Source organism: Tinamus guttatus, unplaced genomic scaffold, assembly GCF_059628265.1.
Source record: "Tinamus guttatus ecotype Peru unplaced genomic scaffold, ASM5962826v1 Tinamus_guttatus_pri_ptg000027l, whole genome shotgun sequence".
Taxonomy (NCBI): domain Eukaryota; kingdom Metazoa; phylum Chordata; class Aves; order Tinamiformes; family Tinamidae; genus Tinamus; species Tinamus guttatus.
This window is the reverse complement of record NW_028288561.1, coordinates 1,244,542-1,264,587: the sequence shown is the minus strand read 5'-3', so window position 1 is coordinate 1,264,587 and position 20,046 is coordinate 1,244,542. Positions and strand designations below refer to the sequence as shown.

The 20,046-nt window shown below is 40.7% G+C and overlaps 1 protein-coding gene across 1 annotated transcript; it reads left to right on the top strand.

Moving 5' to 3' along the window:
• Positions 1-12,464: 12,464 nt before the first annotated feature.
• Positions 12,465-13,499, top strand: MC3R (melanocortin 3 receptor). The gene has a single exon (XM_010222072.2). It carries the CDS (start codon positions 12,522-12,524, stop codon positions 13,497-13,499), a length of 978 nt encoding a protein of 325 aa, XP_010220374.1. The 5' UTR covers positions 12,465-12,521.
• Positions 13,500-20,046: the final 6,547 nt, after the last annotated feature.

The window sequence follows — 20,046 nt, the reverse complement described above, 5'->3', positions numbered from 1 at the left end:
GTCTGAAAATTCCACGTGTTTCATCAGGATCCCAGAGCTACAAACTATAGTTTATTCATGAATTGCACCTGCTTTTCCACAGCAGGGTTCTCTCCCCGCTTCTCTCATGAAATCTTGCAGCCAATGGGTTTCATCAAATCTTATTTCCTTTTATAGTGAGAACTGAAAGAAACAATAACGATGCTTGGCTTCCTCATGGCAACTCTGTGAAAAGAGAAAGAAATAGAAGTTCCTTGTTTGCTTTTTCTTGAACTGATATTTATCATTTAGGTACTTCCTGAAATCAATGACTCATGAATGCTAACACTATGATGTATTAATACACATTGATTCTAGTTGAACTCCCAACATGTTAGCAAAACAAATTTCATACTAAACAAACCCTGCCTGAGGAACTGTAAATATAACGCTCATTTTTCACAGCAATATTTTTATGTCCAGCAGCAATCTTACATGCCCTTGCATTTCAGTGTGGGCATATTCAATCAAGGCACAAATGAATCTGCATGTTAATGTCGTACAAGGTTTCTGTAAATCTCAACAGCATTTTAAACCTGCCTTTGCTATCCAAATTGGAAAAGAGAGTGACGATAAGAGGGAACCAATGGTAGGGCATTCCCCAAACCCAGCCCCAGTTCTAACAATTAACAGCTATGACAAAGCTTGGTTCCCCATCTATATATTGGGAGTTCCTTTGAAAATATGCTAGATTAACAAGGGCCAATAACATAGCAGGACATAATCAAGTCCTGACATTCTGAAGAAATAATTAGCAAAATGTTGTGGGATTTTTGGTAAATACTTTGGAGTTTGAATAGCCTATGTCTAGGGTGATAGGACAGAATTTGTCTACTAAGCTGGCAATCATGGAAAGCATGTTTCTCTAGATGCTATCTTAAGCCATTTAGATACATATTTTATTTTTTAAAATAACTAAACACTAATTCATCCAGGATTAAGTTTCCAGTACTGGCCTCTCTCCCTTTAGAGTCCTCAGCCCTGGAGGAACTATGATTTTCTTTCTAAGCAAGAGAATCCTATGGACCTTTTTCTATAATGCGATTATAGCACTGCAGAACATTTTAGAATGGAAAAAGACAGGTTTCTTTTATAAAGGTTTTGCAGAGATATTAGGTTTTTCCCCTCTGCTGTCTGCAGAACAGCACTTTTTTCAAGATCACAAAGTATGTGAGAAAGCAGTTAATCAGAATGGAGCTCAATTGCTACTTTCAGAGCAAACATTTTCAGTTAATCTGAAGTCATTAATTACATCCTCCTTTAATAAAGGCTCTGGTATAATTTTCTTCTTTTTTCCCCTCTAAGTTAATCAATGCAAACATATGCCAGGATCACGTGTTGCAGAAAATGCTCTACTTAAATTCCTCTCCAGTGAAGAGGAAACAAGGCAGAAAAGGGTTTGAATCAACATGCAAGAGCAAGATCACTTTTTAAATGTCTTGTGCAACTGCCACGCAAGGTGAATGAGTTGTAGCAGCATCCTATATTTTCCTTCAGAGCAGCATAAACATCTCTGAATTTCAGAGATTTTAGCCCAAGTTAGATACCACTTCTTTTTCACTTTTGCAGCCAAAATTCACCTTCAGAAGACTGAACTTACCCCTGGACATTGTGATGACCCTTCTTTGGAGGTGGAATTCATTCAGAACAGCACTTCAGCCCTAAGCTTAGCCACACTTGTCCCCACTGAAATACCTGTTTAGAGCCATCGCTGCTGTTCCGTACGCAGGGAACGAAGTCGGCTGATGTGGGATGGACATGGGCATTCCTTTTCCCGAGCTGCTCCCAGGGCTGAGGCTGCAACTCCTGCCAACCCAGGCTTGTCTTGGGAAAGTACCTCACTCCTGCTGCTCTGCTCTGTAAACAGTAGCAACGAAACAGCTAGCTGCTTTTACGGAAGAAAATAAAGAACCATTGTGTTACTGTAGGGGCAAAAGAGAAACATATGGGAAAAACATGTTTTACATTCAGAATTGCCAGGTAACCAGTTATATCAGGCACGGGGAAAAAGCAGGGGCAAAAATAGTTTGGCAGCCACTTTCCCCTCTCCCTTGGTAGTAAAACTTGGTGTTTGGTGAGGAACCTGCTTGTCAGCTCCCCGTTTTGCCTTATTGCACTTTACATTTTCACCTAGAGGCCTTGCAGCGCTGGGCATGACTTCACCTTCCAGATATTCAGCAATTTTCCTTCCTGCTTTTAAAATGTGAAATACCAGTTTCCCAAAAAGATATTGTGAAAAACACTGTGTGAATATTTTCTGGTTTGTGGAAGCTCAGTAGAAATCCTGTGCATTTATATCAACCTGAGGCATTTCTACAGTAGGCAAAAGTCGAGAGGCTTGTGTGTCCATTTTTTGTGTCATTAAGGAAGTTTCTTAAAAAAACAAATCTAAGAAAAGGATATCTTGAAATAAGTCAATTAAGGTTGAAAGAAAGTACAGTTCACTTCTCTAACGGAAAGGGGAAAAAAAGAAAGAGAAGGAGCAGAATGGGCGAACATCTACTGCACAAGAAGGATATTGAAATTATAAATGTCTCTTCTTAGAGGAGGCTAATGGGTTAGCAACTAGCTGAGATACAGGAGAGGTATCTGACATTAAGGGTTAGCAGGAAGTGTCACCACAAAGTGCCAGCAGGGATTGCTCAGCAGCCAAAGGAGAGGTTTGGTCTCGAGCTGCAACACGCGAAAGAAAAATGTCACGGGGGGCACAGCGAGGGACCTGGCAGGGTGAGAACCGCTCACAACCTGCAGGAAAAGTAACCTGCAGGATCCTGGGTCGGGCTGCACGTCTGTAACCTGGGGGCATCGCAGCAGTACAAATAGAAAGTGGTACCTGGCATCCAGATCCAAGAGAGAAGCAGGAACTTACAGGAAACCAAGGAAGGGCAAAGGAGATCGATTGTTCCTCCTCTGGTCTTCTGCCTGCATAGATATGGATGAACGAAAACAAACTGAAACTTCTACTTACCTCCCTGCTCCTTGAATTTGTTGAACAAATCTGGCCCAGTGAAGAAACCAAGAGCTATGCAGAACGTTACCCTTTGTAGCCTTAACAGTTCAAGAGGAAACACTATTAGATCACTTGCTCTGCTTTTCAACATGAGGAAATCATATTTAGAAGCAAAGCAGATGATGCTTTGGGTTGAAATTGATATTGTCTCCTTCATTTCATATGATGGGAAGAGTATTCATGCCAAAGTCCTGAAAAAAAAATGGAAAACTTTCCCTTTATGCTTTTCCCCAGAGAAAAATCTAGTGCAGAAATGGATGGTATTGCAAGTTTCAGGTATTTTTTTGACCTGATTTTGATCTTGGTTTTAGGCAACAAAAATATTTATGCACAGCAGGTTGTGCTACACTGAACTTGAGGATCCCCTAGCATTAAATGCAAAAAAAAAGGAAAGAGGGGGTGGGTAGGAGGGAAATGGGAGATTAACCATCTAAAATGCAAGTTTCTGGCTGAGCAACTGAGTCCATGAAACTAAATTCAGGTCAAGAGTGACATCTAGTGACTTAGATGCTCAGTACACAATCTATCGACAAACTGCCAGTATTTTCAGAATTTTATCTAATAAATCCTTCCATAAGTATTCCACATAGTTATTCTATGCCTGTGTCAATTGTCTTAAGCTGTAAGCAGAAACTACATATTTAAATATAAAAAATAAACAGCTTATATCCAAATAATCCAGCTGAAAATAGACTGGGCCACATCCAGAGTGCAAAGTGTAGCCTTTCCCACTGCATGATACAAATCTGTCAGGATCAAGACAAAAGACTTTAGATCTGTGAAGGCCAGCTTATATCAATTTCTTATTATTGTTATTAATTTCGTAGCTCTAGTTTTGCAATAAAGCCCAAGAAAGAGGGAGGGAGAGGGAATAGAAGATCATCACCCTGTTCAGCCAGGGCCACTGCAGGAAGGGGAGGTGATGGACAGCCCCTCTCCCAAACGGGTGCTCTGACCCCAGCAGGGATGCAGCCTGTGCACGGACACCTCATATCACAGCCCAGCAGGAAAGAGAAAAATTTTGTAAAATTTGTAAAATTGTGTCAGTTACATGAAAAGCAGCGCTTGCCCTCAAAAGCTCTTCTGAAGTTTGCTTGACACTGATGCCCTTTTGCCAGCACTACTCATATGTGCTTGCCCCGCTGCCTGCACTGCTGTAATCATGAAAGCTTTGCAAAGGCCCTCTAACAATTCACTTAACTCATTTTAACTCATTTTTCAACTGCCTCCAATATATTTGGTGTAAGATCCTAGATCACTGAATGTCACCGGTCATCTGGTCTTTTTAATACTGACACTGCGTTCTGTGACACAGCCAGATGCCTAAGGCTGACTTACTGCAAAACAGCATTAAAAGCACACGTTATTCCAAGTTAAAAAATAAAATAGTGATATCTCTATATGCTTGTTCATCTGTGACACAAGGTGGCACCAGACACTGCCTTAATTTCAAGCAATCAAAAAAGTGGACCAAAAAAAGTGGGTGTTCAAAACCCAAGAACCCAAAGCCACAAGTCATGGAAACTACCGGGGCGCAACAGACACAAATGGGAAATACTGAAGGTTTTAAAATTGCAAAAAAAAATGACTGTGAGATCCAAGAGACAGACAGGACAACCCCAGACACACACTCTTAAAAGCTTCAAGGGTCAATAGACCAGTTTTCTGAAAGCCATGAAATACCCTCCTCCATGAACTGGACATGCAGGGATGCAGGATGTTCTGTACTTCACCATGAGCTACACGACACAAGAGCTACTTGCCAAAGGATGTGTCTTCTGCTACCTGCTCTAGTCCTTAGACCACTGAAGGAGGCTGCTTTGGTTTTGAGAAAAGTGAACATTGGTGACGTGGCAGCTGTCTCCTGTAATTCTAAGCACTGTAATTCTAAGTTCGAGCAAGGCAGGTACTCATGAAAACTTTGGTAAGCACAGCTGTAAACTCAGTTTTTCTGTAGAGTGAGCCATTGCACACATCATTGAATGCTGTAAAGGTAAGCCAGATTTTGGCTCACAAATGTGATGGGCAAAATTCATGTTTAAATGAGGAATTTCATTTAAATAAAACCCGCCTTTTGGCACTGTCTCTAAAACAGTGTCTCCAGGAAAACAAACCCACAGCAACAAAGCTGGGTAGATGCCATAAAAACTGAAAGGAGCTAAATCTAGGATCCTGCCCTGCCAATTTTCTTTCCAGGAAGCGTTCATCATTATCCTGTATTTTACCACGTAGGGAGCATCAGCTGCACTCTCTTCTGTATTTTTAGCCATAGTTATTCAGAAACCTTAGCCACCAATGTTTACTGGTGGCTAAAGGCAAACAGCCTTTCAAAATTCCAACCTCAGTGCCACCAAATTATTCATCATTGTCTGGGGAATGGACAGACCATGGGGAAGTTTGTAGAATTTGATCACCTTCAGTCATTGTTTCTTGATTAACACGAAAAATAAAGGAATCCCTTTCAAGAAAAATACCTGCCCAGTTTCACACGATCAGCATAATGTGGAGGAGAAAATACTTCTCAGGCTCAGACTTCTCTCCTGCCTGGATCTGTGGACTTCTCTGCTTTTCAGGAACACTTCTGTGAGAAGGAAAGAACTACATCAAAAAATAGAAAACAAAAAGCAAGGGTTTCAGTCTCAGTCCCATAATCTCATATCTCCATTGTAAAATGGAAAAGGCAATATGCTATTCCTATTCCCACTATGACAATTAGCCAGAAAATAATAATAATATTAATTCACTAATAATTCACTAGTCATTGGTAGGCATGAATAGTAGTAGGTATGAATATAGTATATTCTTCAGGTAACTACAAATGATGAACATCCCAAAATCAGGTTTCAATGGCTAGGGTGAGGTCACCTGCATCCTCTGAAGATGTGGTCCAGACGAGCAAGGTTATAGAACAGTTTCAGAAACTGCAAGCAGAGTCAACAAAAGTGACCTTGGTGAATTCAGCTGAAATCTAATTATTTCTGCATCACAAGTTAAATAAAACAAGTGATGGATGTAACCTTCCCATGACAACGCTTTCTGTTCTCAGAACAATAGTCAGTACAAACAAACTTAAATGCCAGCTTGCTTTCTTGTATTAAATATGAAAAGGTGTTATTCAGAAACACCCAACCACACATTATTATTACATACAAAGAAGATTGTTTAAATAACCTTGTATGCTTGAGCTGAAAGAACTTAACATGAAATGGTGTGAATTTAAACAGTTACCTCTTCTCTTTTCAATAACAAGGGGATACAAGAACTGGTGAATTTGCTTTCTATAAGTATTTTGCTTTCCAAATCAATTTTTTTTTCATTTTTTTTCCTGACAGAAAATATTCCCTATTTGCACCCTGCAATTTGACACTAGTAACAAGATTTGGCTTATATAGAAAACTTCAGAATCCAGAAAAAGGATTCTGAAACACTCTAATCATGAAGAATGATTAAGTCCTACCTTAATATTAAATGGCAACATCTCCAAAGAAAAAAGTACAATTGTTCATGCATCATGCTTAAAGTTTTTATGTTTAATAAGAAGATAGAGGGCTTTGATATTCCTAGTTATGGCTAAATTATAAATAAAATCTAAGTAAAACAGTTTTTAAAGCTTGACCACACAGAGTCACCCACGGTGCCAGGGAATGAGGCCAGCCAGCACCAATAGGTTATTAGGCTTTCAGATGCCAAATGCACCTACTACTCAGCACAAGCACCACAAGACAGTGAGGCTGATGAAGACAAGGACTGCAACGTTTTCCAGAGAGGAGATGATATTCCAGGGATTCTTGGCAGTGATGAAGCTGAAAAGCAAAATGCAGCTGGCTCAATCATATCCGCTTGTCTTCCACTCTGTATAAATGAGAGGCCAAAACTGATACTCACTATTATTAGTCTAAAACACTTCAAAGCCACTGAACATGAGAAAGCACCAGCAGGTGCTGGTAAGTGTTTTGCAATCAGATTTGCTTTGTCTCCTTTTACATTTAGATGAGAAGGAAAATTGCATGTAATGTCCAAAAGTTGAGTCGGTTTAAATTAACCTGTTAACTGGCTGAAATTACAGTAATACTTATATGGAAACCCCCTAATCACAATCACTGACATGTTCCTTTTTCTCGCTAATCACAAAGGTTGGAAGATCATCTGTTCATTTGCAGTATTAGTGCTTTTTCCTCCAGCCAAGCCTGAATGTCAAGTCAGCATGTCAAATCTTACAAGACACAAACTGCTAGGGCCCTGCTGCAATGCAGGTTCACTTGGTTTTATCAGGCGAAGATCTGGTCTTGAGATTTCGAAGTATTTTACAGTAATCTGGTATGCAGCTTCCTCCGACTACAACAGAGACCAGATTCACTCTTGCCCCAGACTACAACACAATTTTATTGCCTACAGGCATGTTTGTGATCGTCTTGGAAGAGCACAACTGAAAAGCTTCCCAGTATTGCATTTGGTATCTAATATTTTAAGAGACTCCACACTCATAAAAAGAAAACACAGCATTTTAGTAAACAAGGCATAATCATCTAGGTGTATATAGTCATGGATTCATGTAAGGCTCCTGATTCTGTGGGAGTTTGACTAATAATCCCAAAACAGAAGACACCCAATCCCCGCCGCCCCCAGCCAAATCACATTCTTACTTGCATATAGTAACAAGTGACATCTTCATGAAGTCAGTAAAAAAAATTCTAAACAGTGTTTTTCTTGTGTTTTCAGTGTTTTGAACTCCTGATGCATTTCAAAAGATTTTTATTGCCCAGCTAACTATAAATGTGAAGACCTTTTAACAGGCTGAAAAAAACTGCTGGATTCAGAATCAGAGTATAGGAGGTTAAGTCCTAATAGCAAAACCCAAGGGAAAAGAAACATAAAAATCACACCTTGCCTCTATAAAATTATCTCTGTATGAATATTTATCATGAGAATTATAGCAACAGAGAGGAAGGAAAGCAATTTGAGGGATCAAAATTGGAGGGATTTCTGACCACCCATCCACACATAACTAACATCATTGTCTAAACTGAATCAAAGTCAGCCCAGTTTGGCCAAATACATCAAAGCTTTTACATAGCCCTTATGGTCTTTTACAAAATGAGAAGATACAGAGATCCTGTGCAGGGGAGGACAGTGATTCATTTCCATCTATAAGGAACAGCTCAGCTGAGGGTTTGGGGGCTGAAAGTTGGAGGAAGAAAATCTGGGGTGGTGGTGATACAGTTATCAGTGATGCAGGTAGAGCAGGGAACTGAACACGATGATGCAAGATGTGCTTTCCCTTCCCTTTTCCCTAACTATTCTCCTCTGACCTATGGTCCCACCTGCTGCCTGACTTAAAGATGGAATCGAAAAAGCTGCGCAGAGTGGATGACAGTTGCATAGCAACTAAAAGGACAGAAACCAAGGATTTTGTCACCCAGCACACCAGGAGATTAAAATGCAAGGTTGATGATCTCAACACTGGGTTTGTTGTTTGAGTCCAGGGAAGAAATGAGAACACAGCAGAAAGGAGGATGCTCCCTTGGTGTCAGATAAGAGTGCTCTCTTTCTCTAAACTCCTGGCAAATAAACTAGAAAATGAATCATGGACTGCAGAACCTAGGAGAGGAAATGAGAAGACTATTTTACTCATTGAGTTAAAATAAGAAATACTTTCTGCATAGAAAGAGTGGCAATAAAATGTTCAGATGCAGCCTGTGAGCTTCCTGGCTAATCAAGACCCAGTAAAACCCAGGAACAAGTTAGAAGCAGCAAAAAACTTGACTGGTCCCACTCAACTTGCATTACTTCCACTACAGGCTCTGTAAGGCAGATGTCCTGCAAACAACAGTCATCAAGACATTCTAGGGAACAGTGTAAAGTTTTCCTTTACACCTCCTTTGAGGTCTTCACTGGGGATAGCTACAACAAATCAAAATTTGGGGAATACACATGGGTAGGTGTCTCGCATACCTAACTTTCCAATCTTATCACAGGGTTTTGGTGGAGGAAGGAACTGGAGCAAATATTGTTTCATTTTCTGTCCCAGTTTACAGCAGTTGCCACAGATCTGCTCGTCCACACAACACAAGACAATTTTACTAGCTGGAAAGCTGATGATATCAATGTCTACCACTGTTTTTAGCACATTTTAATAAGTTGCCACTCCTGAAATATAATAAAGTGCCAGGATGCAAATCCAGCACAGCAGTATGGATGTTAGAGCAGCTTTTCTATTTTGCACCGCAATGGACATGGTCAGCTTATGTATCTCTGGAAAAGAATCGGGAACTGACAGCTGAGAGGCAGCAATTTATTAGAATATATTACTGTAAAATATATGCTAAAAATCCAGATCATGTAGGCTTTCCAACGCTGAGCAGAGCAGCCTCTAATACCTTTAGAAAATACAGCCTAAGGTGTCACAGTTGTTCATGCAAACACAACTTCTTCCCATTTTTGCACAGATCTTAGACTCAGATTGAGCTTATAGTCAAAAGCATGGAGCTCTAGCTCACTATTTTTAGCACTTAATGGCAAAGCTAATAGTGCCATTAATCCACTTTGGTATATAACATTCAATTTCCACTTCAAGTTGCAGCTCAGTGCAAATGGTAGGTTGATTTTTGCTATCGGGCACATTTAGAAGTTCATGATGCACCACATTTAATGACTTCTTATTTTCATTTTCAGCTCAAAGGTGGGTAAATCTGCAGCAGTCTTTTGAAACAATGACTGAAATAAATCACATTTAGTCAATCTGGATGCTTCCTGTAAATATTATATCTTATATCAAAAGTGCAGTCCCTCCATCTAACTGGCATAACTGGATTTAAACAAGTTCAGTTTCTTCAAGAAGCTTTTTTGACTTTAGACAAACATGCCCAAGTCTTTTACCTTTTTTTTTTAAAAAAAAAAAATATTCTACTTTCTACTATTCTTCTACTGCATGTAAACAAGTTCCCTTTAATCATAAGTTACAAAAAGACAGGTGTTCCTAGAAGAAAGAAGGCACTGTCTTTCTTATCCAAAAATGCATGCAAAGAACTTGCTGGTTTTCCTTTGAAAAAAGACTCAATTCAACTGTAAGCCCTGTTTTCTCCTTTCCTCAGCTCAGAGCTATTTATGGATCAAAACATTATATTAAAAATAATATATTATGTAATATGATTTCCCGGTGCTTTATACCAGTTATGATTTAATTCTGCCTTTGAACTGAAGAGATGCTTTTTCTTTTTCCCCGCTACACTAGGGAGAGCAGCACAGTACATTATGTGACCATCCAAATGGAGAAGCCAGGGCTGTGATTTAGATGGTAGATACAGTCCCGTGCATCATTTCAGATGTGTGTGCCTAAACCCTTGGTGTCCTACAGCAGCAGGTGAGCCAGAGACGAGCCCAAGAGGCTCCACAGCACCTCTCGAAGGTGATTAATGGCAGTCAGAGCATCTTTACATTATCATCTTCAGTGGGTTCCATCTGCTCGACAGAGCTGGCCAACTAATAACTGCAGTTCACTGCACAAGATAAGCATAACCACTACAGGCATAAAATGCATATTAAAGGGGGTACTGCCTTTTTCTTGTCATGAGATAAGATGTGATCTTTGATTAGATCATTTACAAAAATCCCATGGGAAGGGAGAGAAAATTTATTGTTTTAAGTTTTTTATTTGTTTGTTTTTGTTTTGCTTTTTTAAATACAGCAATGAGAATTTAGAGAGAGACTTTGAAAAGGCAAATTCTGTAAATAATTTGCTAGATAAGTCCCCACTTAATTTTGCAGATTACAATTCCTGCACTTGGATGTTGTCCTTGTATAATTATCCTCCAAAGTTGAATTTGAGATTTGTCGCCTCTTCATTTACAATTCATTGCAATAATTCCACTAGTTCCAAATGAAATTGGTCATCTAACTGCAAAAGATTTGCAACTTTCTGGACTAACAATCCTGTAACAGAAACCTCCTATTAGATTTCAAAATCAAAGCAACACAATGTTGTGTATACTATCCGGGAAAACACCAGCCGAAGTATACAGACATGAGCAAGTACTTTCAAAAAGTTGTACTAAGAAAATTCACTACAAGAATATAATGCAAATGAATAATGCACAAGGAAAAACTATCTTAGGCTTGCCTGCCAATTGAAATTGATAATTGAATCAAATTGATAATTGAAAACTCCCCTGGTCCTACATAAGCTTTAAATTAGTACATGTCCATGTAAGATCAGTTGTACTGGGGCATTATGAGAAAAAGCCAATGATGGGGGAAAGCAGAGGTTATTTTTTAGAGAGTAAACAAAGGCAAGAACACTTGGAAGTTTGTTCCATTTTCTCTGCTGGCACAACATGCTTCCACAGTCAGGAAAAGCAAAGATTAACTTGCAAGGGAGGCTGAGCCCTGGGTGGACTGTTTGAAACCCTCCAGCTGGGCAGGAAAGTCCAGACATGGGTGTGGAAACTCTCCCCTCCTTCCCTCTGCTTCACTCACGAGCATGGAATTTGGGAACCAAAGCAAACAAACCACAACCCATTGCAGGTAAAGAATTAAGTGTTTGCATCTGATGAAAGCACAGCATCCAGTTAATGACACCTCATAGAGCATCTCAGCAAGTATCACGGGGTGCATTTCTTACGCACCTGCACTACAGCTCACCCTGGTTTTGCTGCCTTAGACAACAAGGTCCAAAGTCCGAGCAGCTTCGTGGCAGCCCCAAAGTCGCTGTTGTCGGGGCTCAGCCCGTTGAGCCGGACAAGAGGACTCGGCTCCCGCTCCAGACCGGGACGGCACACGGGCACGGCCAGCAGAGCTGCCTCCCTAGCTCAGGCATCAAGTCAGACCGGATGAAAATGTCACCTTTTGGACAACTTGTGAAGGAAACCGAGGATATTCGTCATCTGCAGAGGGCGCCAGACGGTTTGAGATGCGCTGGGGAGCGGCGGGGCCGTCACTCCGCAAGGTGCCGGCTCCCAATGGCCACCGCACCGCGCGCAGCGCCGAGGAGGAGGCGTTTGGCTTTCAGGAACGTATAAAGCCCTTGGCTCCTTTCTCCTTTCTTGCCATGGAAATAGCAGGGGAGACTTCACCGAGCTGCAACACCGCCACACACGTGCAACAAACCTGCACTGGCCCCAGCTCACAGTGACTGATGAGAAAACTATTTGCTTTTAATCAACGGGAGGACCAGAACCAGTAATGTGCTGCTGGGGGGTTTTTTCCCTTCAGAGGAAACTGTTTGAGCCTACAAAATTTGCAGTTCACTTTGTTACGAGGGAGAAGAGCAGCCTGTGACTGACACAAAACCCTCTGTAAATGAAGATTTTACATGTTTCTACTAAAAGCAACTAAAGCAAAGTCCTGCCTCGTTCCATTCCCTGTGCACAGCAACAGCTTGGAAGGACTTTTATTTTCCCTTTTTTCTTTCTTTTTTTTTTTTTTTTTTTTTTTTTTTTTTAAATCCTGTGCTCTACAGGATCCATAACTGTTTGTGAGTTCGAGTCCCTTGCTGGCAATGAATACCACCCATGTTGCACTTTCATTTCAGCCTGTGTTGCTTAATGTCACTGAAGACTACAATGACTCGATTCTCAACAACAGAAGCAGTGATGGATTTTGCGAGCAGGTCTTCATAAAAGCAGAGGTCTTCTTGACTTTAGGGATCATCAGCCTGCTGGAAAATATCCTTGTCATTCTTGCAGTGCTGAAGAACGGAAACCTGCACTCTCCCATGTACTTCTTCTTGTGTAGCTTGGCTGTGGCAGATATGCTAGTGAGCATGTCAAATGCTTTGGAGACCATCATGATTGCCATTCTGAGCAACGGCTATTTGATCATTGATGACCACTTTATTCAGCATATGGACAATGTTTTTGACTCAATGATTTGTATTTCTTTGGTAGCTTCAATTTGCAACCTCTTGGTTATAGCCATTGACAGGTACATAACTATTTTCTATGCTCTCCGTTACCACAGTATCATGACCGTGAAGAAAGCTCTAACCCTCATTGTGGTCATTTGGATTGCTTGTATCATCTGCGGCATCATATTCATTGCCTACTCAGAAAGCAAAACGGTCATTGTCTGTCTCATCACCATGTTCTTCACCATGCTCTTCCTCATGGCCTCCCTTTACGTTCACATGTTCTTGTTTGCACGCCTGCACGTTAAGCGGATCGCAGCCCTGCCGGTGGACGGGGTGCCCTATCAGCGCACCTGCATGAAGGGAGCTGTGACCATCACTATATTACTTGGTGTCTTCATTGTTTGCTGGGCACCTTTCTTCCTTCACCTCATTCTCATCATTTCATGCCCCATGAACCCCTACTGTGTCTGCTACACTTCCCATTTCAACACCTATCTGGTCTTGATAATGTGCAACTCCGTAATTGATCCACTCATTTATGCTTTCCGGAGTCTGGAGATGAGAAAGACTTTCAAAGAAATAGTGTGCTGCTGCTACGCCACGAGCGTGGGGCAGTGCATGTTGTAAACAGCTGGCTTTTGTGTTGAAAACAGAAAGGCAATGCGTACAGTGACAGCATGTGAATATATATATATATATATATTCACATATCTAATACCTAGCAAACTCCACTTTAAAAGCAGTGCTTGAAAGAAGGGCACAGGAAAAAATAATCTTTTACATAATGCCTTGATTTATATTTTTCAAAAGGAAAAACAGGTTCTGCTGAATTAAGTTACTTACATAGCTGCAACAAACAAAAACAGAGAAGCTTGCAAAATAGCACAAGAAACTAATTTTTTGGAAAAATGAATCCTGAAAGTAAATGCTAACTTACACACTTGAATGATACTTTCTTTATCCTGCATCTGTACTTGTTGCTTTATCTCTGTGCCATCAAGCCTGTGTTTTCTAAAAGATTTCATTTGTTATATCTCTGGAAATCTATTCACTTGTAAGACAAATCAAAATACTGACAAGTAACAGCATTGCTCTATCGTAATTCCCATGCCTCCACCTTTTATTAAAGGACTGACATTTATGCTGCTTGTTATAAAGAAACTTGCAGAAATATTTAAATGATGAGAACAAACATTCCCTGACACTAGAATATTCTTTAGTAGAAGTTAGCTAAGAAAGGGAACAATTATTGTGTAAGTGATAGCGTAACTTCAGCAGCTGAATGACAGAAGTGAGCCAGCTGCAGGTATTTACCTGCCTTGTGATTTTTGTGTATGTCAGCCTCAAAGGTTATGTTTTAATTGTAATGCACTGATGAATATAGTATTTGGTATGCTGAGAAATCACAGTCACCTTTTGATAAGCAGTTACTGATGCGACTCATCACTAGAGAATTTTGAAGACTGCAGAGCCGAATCTAGGAAATAACTAAAGCGCAAAACAGTTTGAAATTGGCTTTGTGTTAAGCTGCACTGAAACTTTAGAGGTAGTCATCTAGCTAAGTTAGACCTGCAAGAAGTAAAATGCATATGATAGATATGACTCCTATGCATTAAAAGTTGTTATACATCAGCTTCTTTTTATGTCAAATTCAGCTTTATGTTGAATATAGTGAAGAGGCATTCCTACTCTGAAAAAAGGGGGAAAAACATGATATTTGCTGTATATGCAAGCTGGAAGCATGTAAAGTGCCACTTCACCTACAATAATTTAGTCTTCATCCATTTTTATTGGAATAATCCATGTAAGTGGCCTTCAAATAACATATTGTAACTGAGCAAAGACTGAAGCCCTCAGAAAAATCAAATGCTGTCTATTGTTTTCAAACATCTAAAAAAATTCTTTTCCATTCAAGAGAAGTTACTAAGTTGTTATTTTGGGGGCAGCTTCTGTCAGATGTGCAATAGTCCCCCAGGGCAGAGCTGGTCGCTGCCTCCGGCGCTGCTTCCAGGTGCTGCCCTGCTGCAATCCCGGCTGCTGCTTTATTGCTACCAGCTCCAGGAGCCCCTGCCGGCTGAGCCGGGGGAAGAGAAGCCTCCCAGGATGCAAATACCGGCCTAGGACATTTATGTGGTTGTGTTGCAGTCTCAGCATCCCAGGGCCTGTGCAGGGAGTGAGCTAACTTGCCAATCATACGGAGGGTATAATCTCATGCTACAAAAATTGTATTCTTCCTGTCTTCTAGCCACAATCTGCCCAACAGTCCAGATCAGCCTCATGCTCCCTATTTTTATCCTTCTGATCACACCCTGATCTCTTATTGGAGAGATCTCTTATTTCCTCTGACAATCCCACATTCCAGACTTCTACCTCTCGCTATTCCATCACTTACCTAATCTTATGAATCTTAAAACAAATACCCCCATCCTATGGCCGCTGTGCAGTAGGTAGCACATGCTCCACAAAGCAGCAGCTCCCAGCACCTGTGTCCACTCCCCTTATTCCCTGCTGTCCAGAACAAAGTTCTCCCGTACTCCATCATATAGGGCCCATAGAACAAAGAAAAATCCCCACAACTGCCAAGTAAGCTAAAACTGAGTTGCTTTCCAGCCTTCTTGTGCCTCACAAGTGAGTTTGGCAGCCCCAACAGGTATCAAGATCTCTCTTTTGTTAGCTCAGTTCATCTCACTTGTGCAGTGTCTGATGTGGCACATTGAGACTGGCTGAAGTAAATCATAAGAAACCACACAACCAACCTGTCTTAAAGTATCAAAACACTGTACCTACTTGTTGCCAAAAAACTTATCTGTTGTCAGTGTTATTTATCTTTACATGCTGGAACATGGTTTGCCATGATATTCTGCCTCAGGTTATTGTGTATTTAGCTGTTATTGTATCTGATATATTTACTGCTCTTTTTAGAAGTGATTTTACATGAGACTTGTTCATACTGTGCTTTGCCTTTAAGCAAAACAAATGTATCTGTTGAATAAACTGAAAATATTGCCTAGAATCCTGTTTACTTCTATCAGAGCACCATGGCATGTCAAATCACACGTCTGCAGAGTCCAGTACACAAAACTGGCAATTAAGTTCCACCTGGAGCAAAGACTCCCTAATTCTCCATGCTGCCCACACAGACCTCTCCATGCCTTCAGAGACCTCTCCTATTGCTTCTGGAATCAACCAAAGATGTGTTTCCTCTCCACAAATGACCCACAGAGAGCATGGGTTTGTTCAGCTCCAATTACAAATTCCCAGCTCCAAGTCATGCTTTGGAAATCCAAGGTTCAGGCTCCTACACGTGTAGAGAATGGTAATCACCACAACATTCTCTGTGGTGGAAAAAGACAGTTTCCATGGGACTGAACCCCAGAATAAGAGGTAAAGAGCAAGCACCAACAGCCACATTTCCAGATCTATCAGTGAAAGGAAGATAGGACTGCAGTATCAGTAAATACTACCATAATTAATTGCTTTGCACCAGGTTTTAATGCTACTCCACAGAGAAAGGAGTCAGGAAACTACCTGTTCACCATCCTCCATCCTTGAAGGCAGAGCTGAGGCTCAAGCTGGGCCTCTCAGGGATGCACAAGACTAAAACATCAGCAAAAGTTCCCCAAGACGGTATCAGTTCCCACCACCTACATGGGTGCCTACACTGCAGAACAAAGATGTGACTGCAACCTGTGCTAGTACAGGGCAACAGCCCTTAACACGTATTAGCCACTGGAACACAGTTCTGTTGCAGATCTGCCTCTGATTACAACTGCACTGAAATGCAAATACATGCAGAGTTGTTGCTATTAAGCACAATGTATGTGCTAAAGCTTAGGAACAGAAATGCATCCTCCTTGGTTTAGGAATGCTGGGCTAAACAAGATATACACAGCTTCCCCTTAGATAGCAAGAGAAATAGCAAATTGAGAAAATATACTTTTCATCTACAGATTCTCCTTATTGATTTGTTGATTCCATTCTCTGCAAGAAAAACAGTCTGTTTGCCCATAGCACTATCTTTCATTTTGTTTATCATTTACTCAAAGATTTGTTTAAAAGCTCCTGTTTTCATACAAATATTTGGATTGTCAAGAGCATGTGCTATTGTGCTTACCTGGCTCCCCACAGTATATTCAAGTTACAACCCATCCTGCTTCTTTCATAGAATATTCAGCACCTTGCATGCAATTTTTCTATCAAAAACATTATTTTAATGAATAAATAATGAAACATAGGCACAGAATTCTGCAGTCAATGAAGATGCTGCTGTAGGTCATCACTAGGGCCATTGCTACAAATACCTTAACTGCCTGAGTACAGAGCTGCTCAGTGAAATATGATGTTTCTAGTTGTGAAGCTTGGTTTGGGACCAGAGCTTTCTGTTTGGCTTAGTAGCTGTATGTAAATCCTCATGGCAATTTTCAAGCCATTCAATTTTCAAGTCATTTTTCAATTTCATAATGCACTCTGGAAATCCCTTTGCTGGGCATCTCAGCCCAATCTCAGTTTCCTACCAAACCTAGTCCCTGGTAACAGAAAACTAAGTATTCTGGCTATTAGGACACCCAGTATGGGTGCGGAAGATCCAGGTATTCTGTAACACCGTGTTATCTCTACCTGACTCTGCTGGGCCAACTACATTCAGACTGATTGATACAGAGCAATTCGTTCAAAATGAGGCATAGAAATGTGGACAGAGCAGTTGGCTACAGGCAGGGGCAAGAAGGTTCACAGCTTTGCCTGGCTGTGGGCAACCTGAAGGCCACTTTCAGATGCCATTGTAAAAATCACTGAAAAGTTGCAGCAGGCCCCTATGCATTCTCACTATAGGCATGAATACCACATCTTTACCACAACTCTAATGCAATATGCAATTCCAATACAATGCTTGTGTTCAGGAGGCTTTCAGGAAGCAGGCTGTGGAAAAACAAATCTTCCAAAGAAGAAGACAAAGACTAGTCAATAAAATCCCTCCCTTATCTTTGTAAAGAACATTCACACACCGTCCCACTCAAAGATTAAAACTTTAAAGGTTAAAATACGATCTTGTTCTTAAGTGGTTCAGTTAATTACGCACATTAAGTGGATAGAAGCACAGAGCAAGGAAGATGAAATAAGTTCTTAAGGCCAGAACTACAAACGAGGCCCAGATGCCTGGGGAAGGTTCCCTACACAGGAGCAATGCAGCATGGCAGGCACACATTACCCAGGGCTCTGCCTAGGCTGGCGTATGATGGGGTCACAGTTCAAGCAAGACTTTACACTCAGGAATGAAAATAAACTGCACTGGATTCGCTCCAAAAAGAAAACACAGCTTTTGATACTTTCATTCTGCTTAGAATAAAAACTGTGTTTATTCTTCCCCCTTGTTTAAAATGAATTCTCCCAGAAATAACAGGCACAGAGAAGTCTGCTCCAAATCCACTTTTCATAACCACCCAAGACCTGAACATCTCCACAACCATTACATAATTTCATTTCATAAGCAATTTAAATTGAAGTACACCACTCAATTTATACCCTTTATAGTGGACCTAAATTAATCTGGCAACATACCAGTGCCCAGCCTCAATACTGGCAACATGGTGATTTGGGGAAAGATGCACTTCTCTCATCCTCACTGATTCAGAGGTTGTGGGTTTTCCCAGGCTGCAGCAAGTGCCCAGAAAACTGCCATAATCGCAAGGCAGCCCCAGCTGCTAACACAGCACATCCTTGCATCGAGATAGCAGAAAGGTGTTTCCTCCTTCAACACATTGTAAAATCATCACACAGCTGTTCTAATCTGAAGTATAAGGAATAAAATAATCCCTTTCTCTGTGGATGAGTCCTCTAAAGCATTGCTTCTTCTAGATAAATACTTGCGCAGAAGGCAGTTTGCGAATTCAAGCTTTCCTTAGCAGAAACCAGGCAATTATTGGCATATAGTTCTTTACCTTGCTAACACAAAGGTGTTCAGTAAGGGTGTTAGATTTGTGTGTTATAAAGCTCCTGTATTCTAAAGAGAACAACACCAGATCAATTTCCTGCTTCAAGATCCACCAGTGCTCATTCTCTTTTCATGACCACAGTGCAGAAGCCCTTCAGATTCACCCTTTCTTTTAACAGAAGACCGAATTCAGCTCACACCATGAATCTGAGGGACTGCAGCGCTGCACAAAGGAATCCTGCACTTGCCTGAGACACTTGTACATCATAGGCTGAACAGAAATGTTTTCAAAACAAAAACTAGGAAGACCAGAATATTTTAGATTTCATCTTTATGCAATTCTGTACTGATCAGTGAAGCAGAATACACACTTAGAATGATAACTTATGATTAGAATTTTTAAAAATTAAGAAAAAATTATGCAACATTCACAGCTCTCAGAAAATATTAACAACAAATGAAGATATACTTACTATTCTTCTCTTTTCATAATTTCATTGACACAAAGCAAGCTGCAGGGCCAAAACAGGCTGCCCCCAAAGGAGCCCTTATATTGAGGGAGCAGATAATCAAAGCACTGAAAAGGTGCAGCTGGTAACTCAGCCTAAGTGGGTATTTACTGCAGTGATGAAAGACAGTGAGGGCTTATTAGCATGCATGTTCTTAAGGATTTACATTATACCTTAGCAAACTTTTGCATAAGCTTTAGTGCTCATCATGTGTGTGCGGAGGGAAGTATTAAATGCTTACTAAGATAGAATGAGTGTGTTGCTAAACATCTTCCTCTGCCGCAGCTGTGAAGTCATCCCAGCACTGCCTGAGCTATAAGTGCATTTATTTCCTTCATTCCTTTTGTAATGGCCTATTGCAAGGTGCTGGGCATCCCCAAAGACTAACATATCAGAGAGGGTAGTTGATGGAAAAAAATATCAGACTCTCCTATTCGCTGCCTAGAAAAGCCATGACACGCCACTAGACAAGCCACCGTTTCACCACGCTTGTTCTTGAAAATGTGTTTTTTAAATGTTTCTAATTGCTCTTTTTACCTAGATGAGTGGTCTTCCAACATCATATATTCAGGAAAAGAGAGAGGAAGCGCATGATTTTGAAAATTAATTTATTGGAAAAACAAGGAATTTTTTTAGTGCTATCTCAGTAGTAAACCTTTACTCGGCCCTCCAGACCCTGACTTTACCAAACTTGAGACGAAATGGTGGATAATTCACAAAGTTGAAGATTTTTATG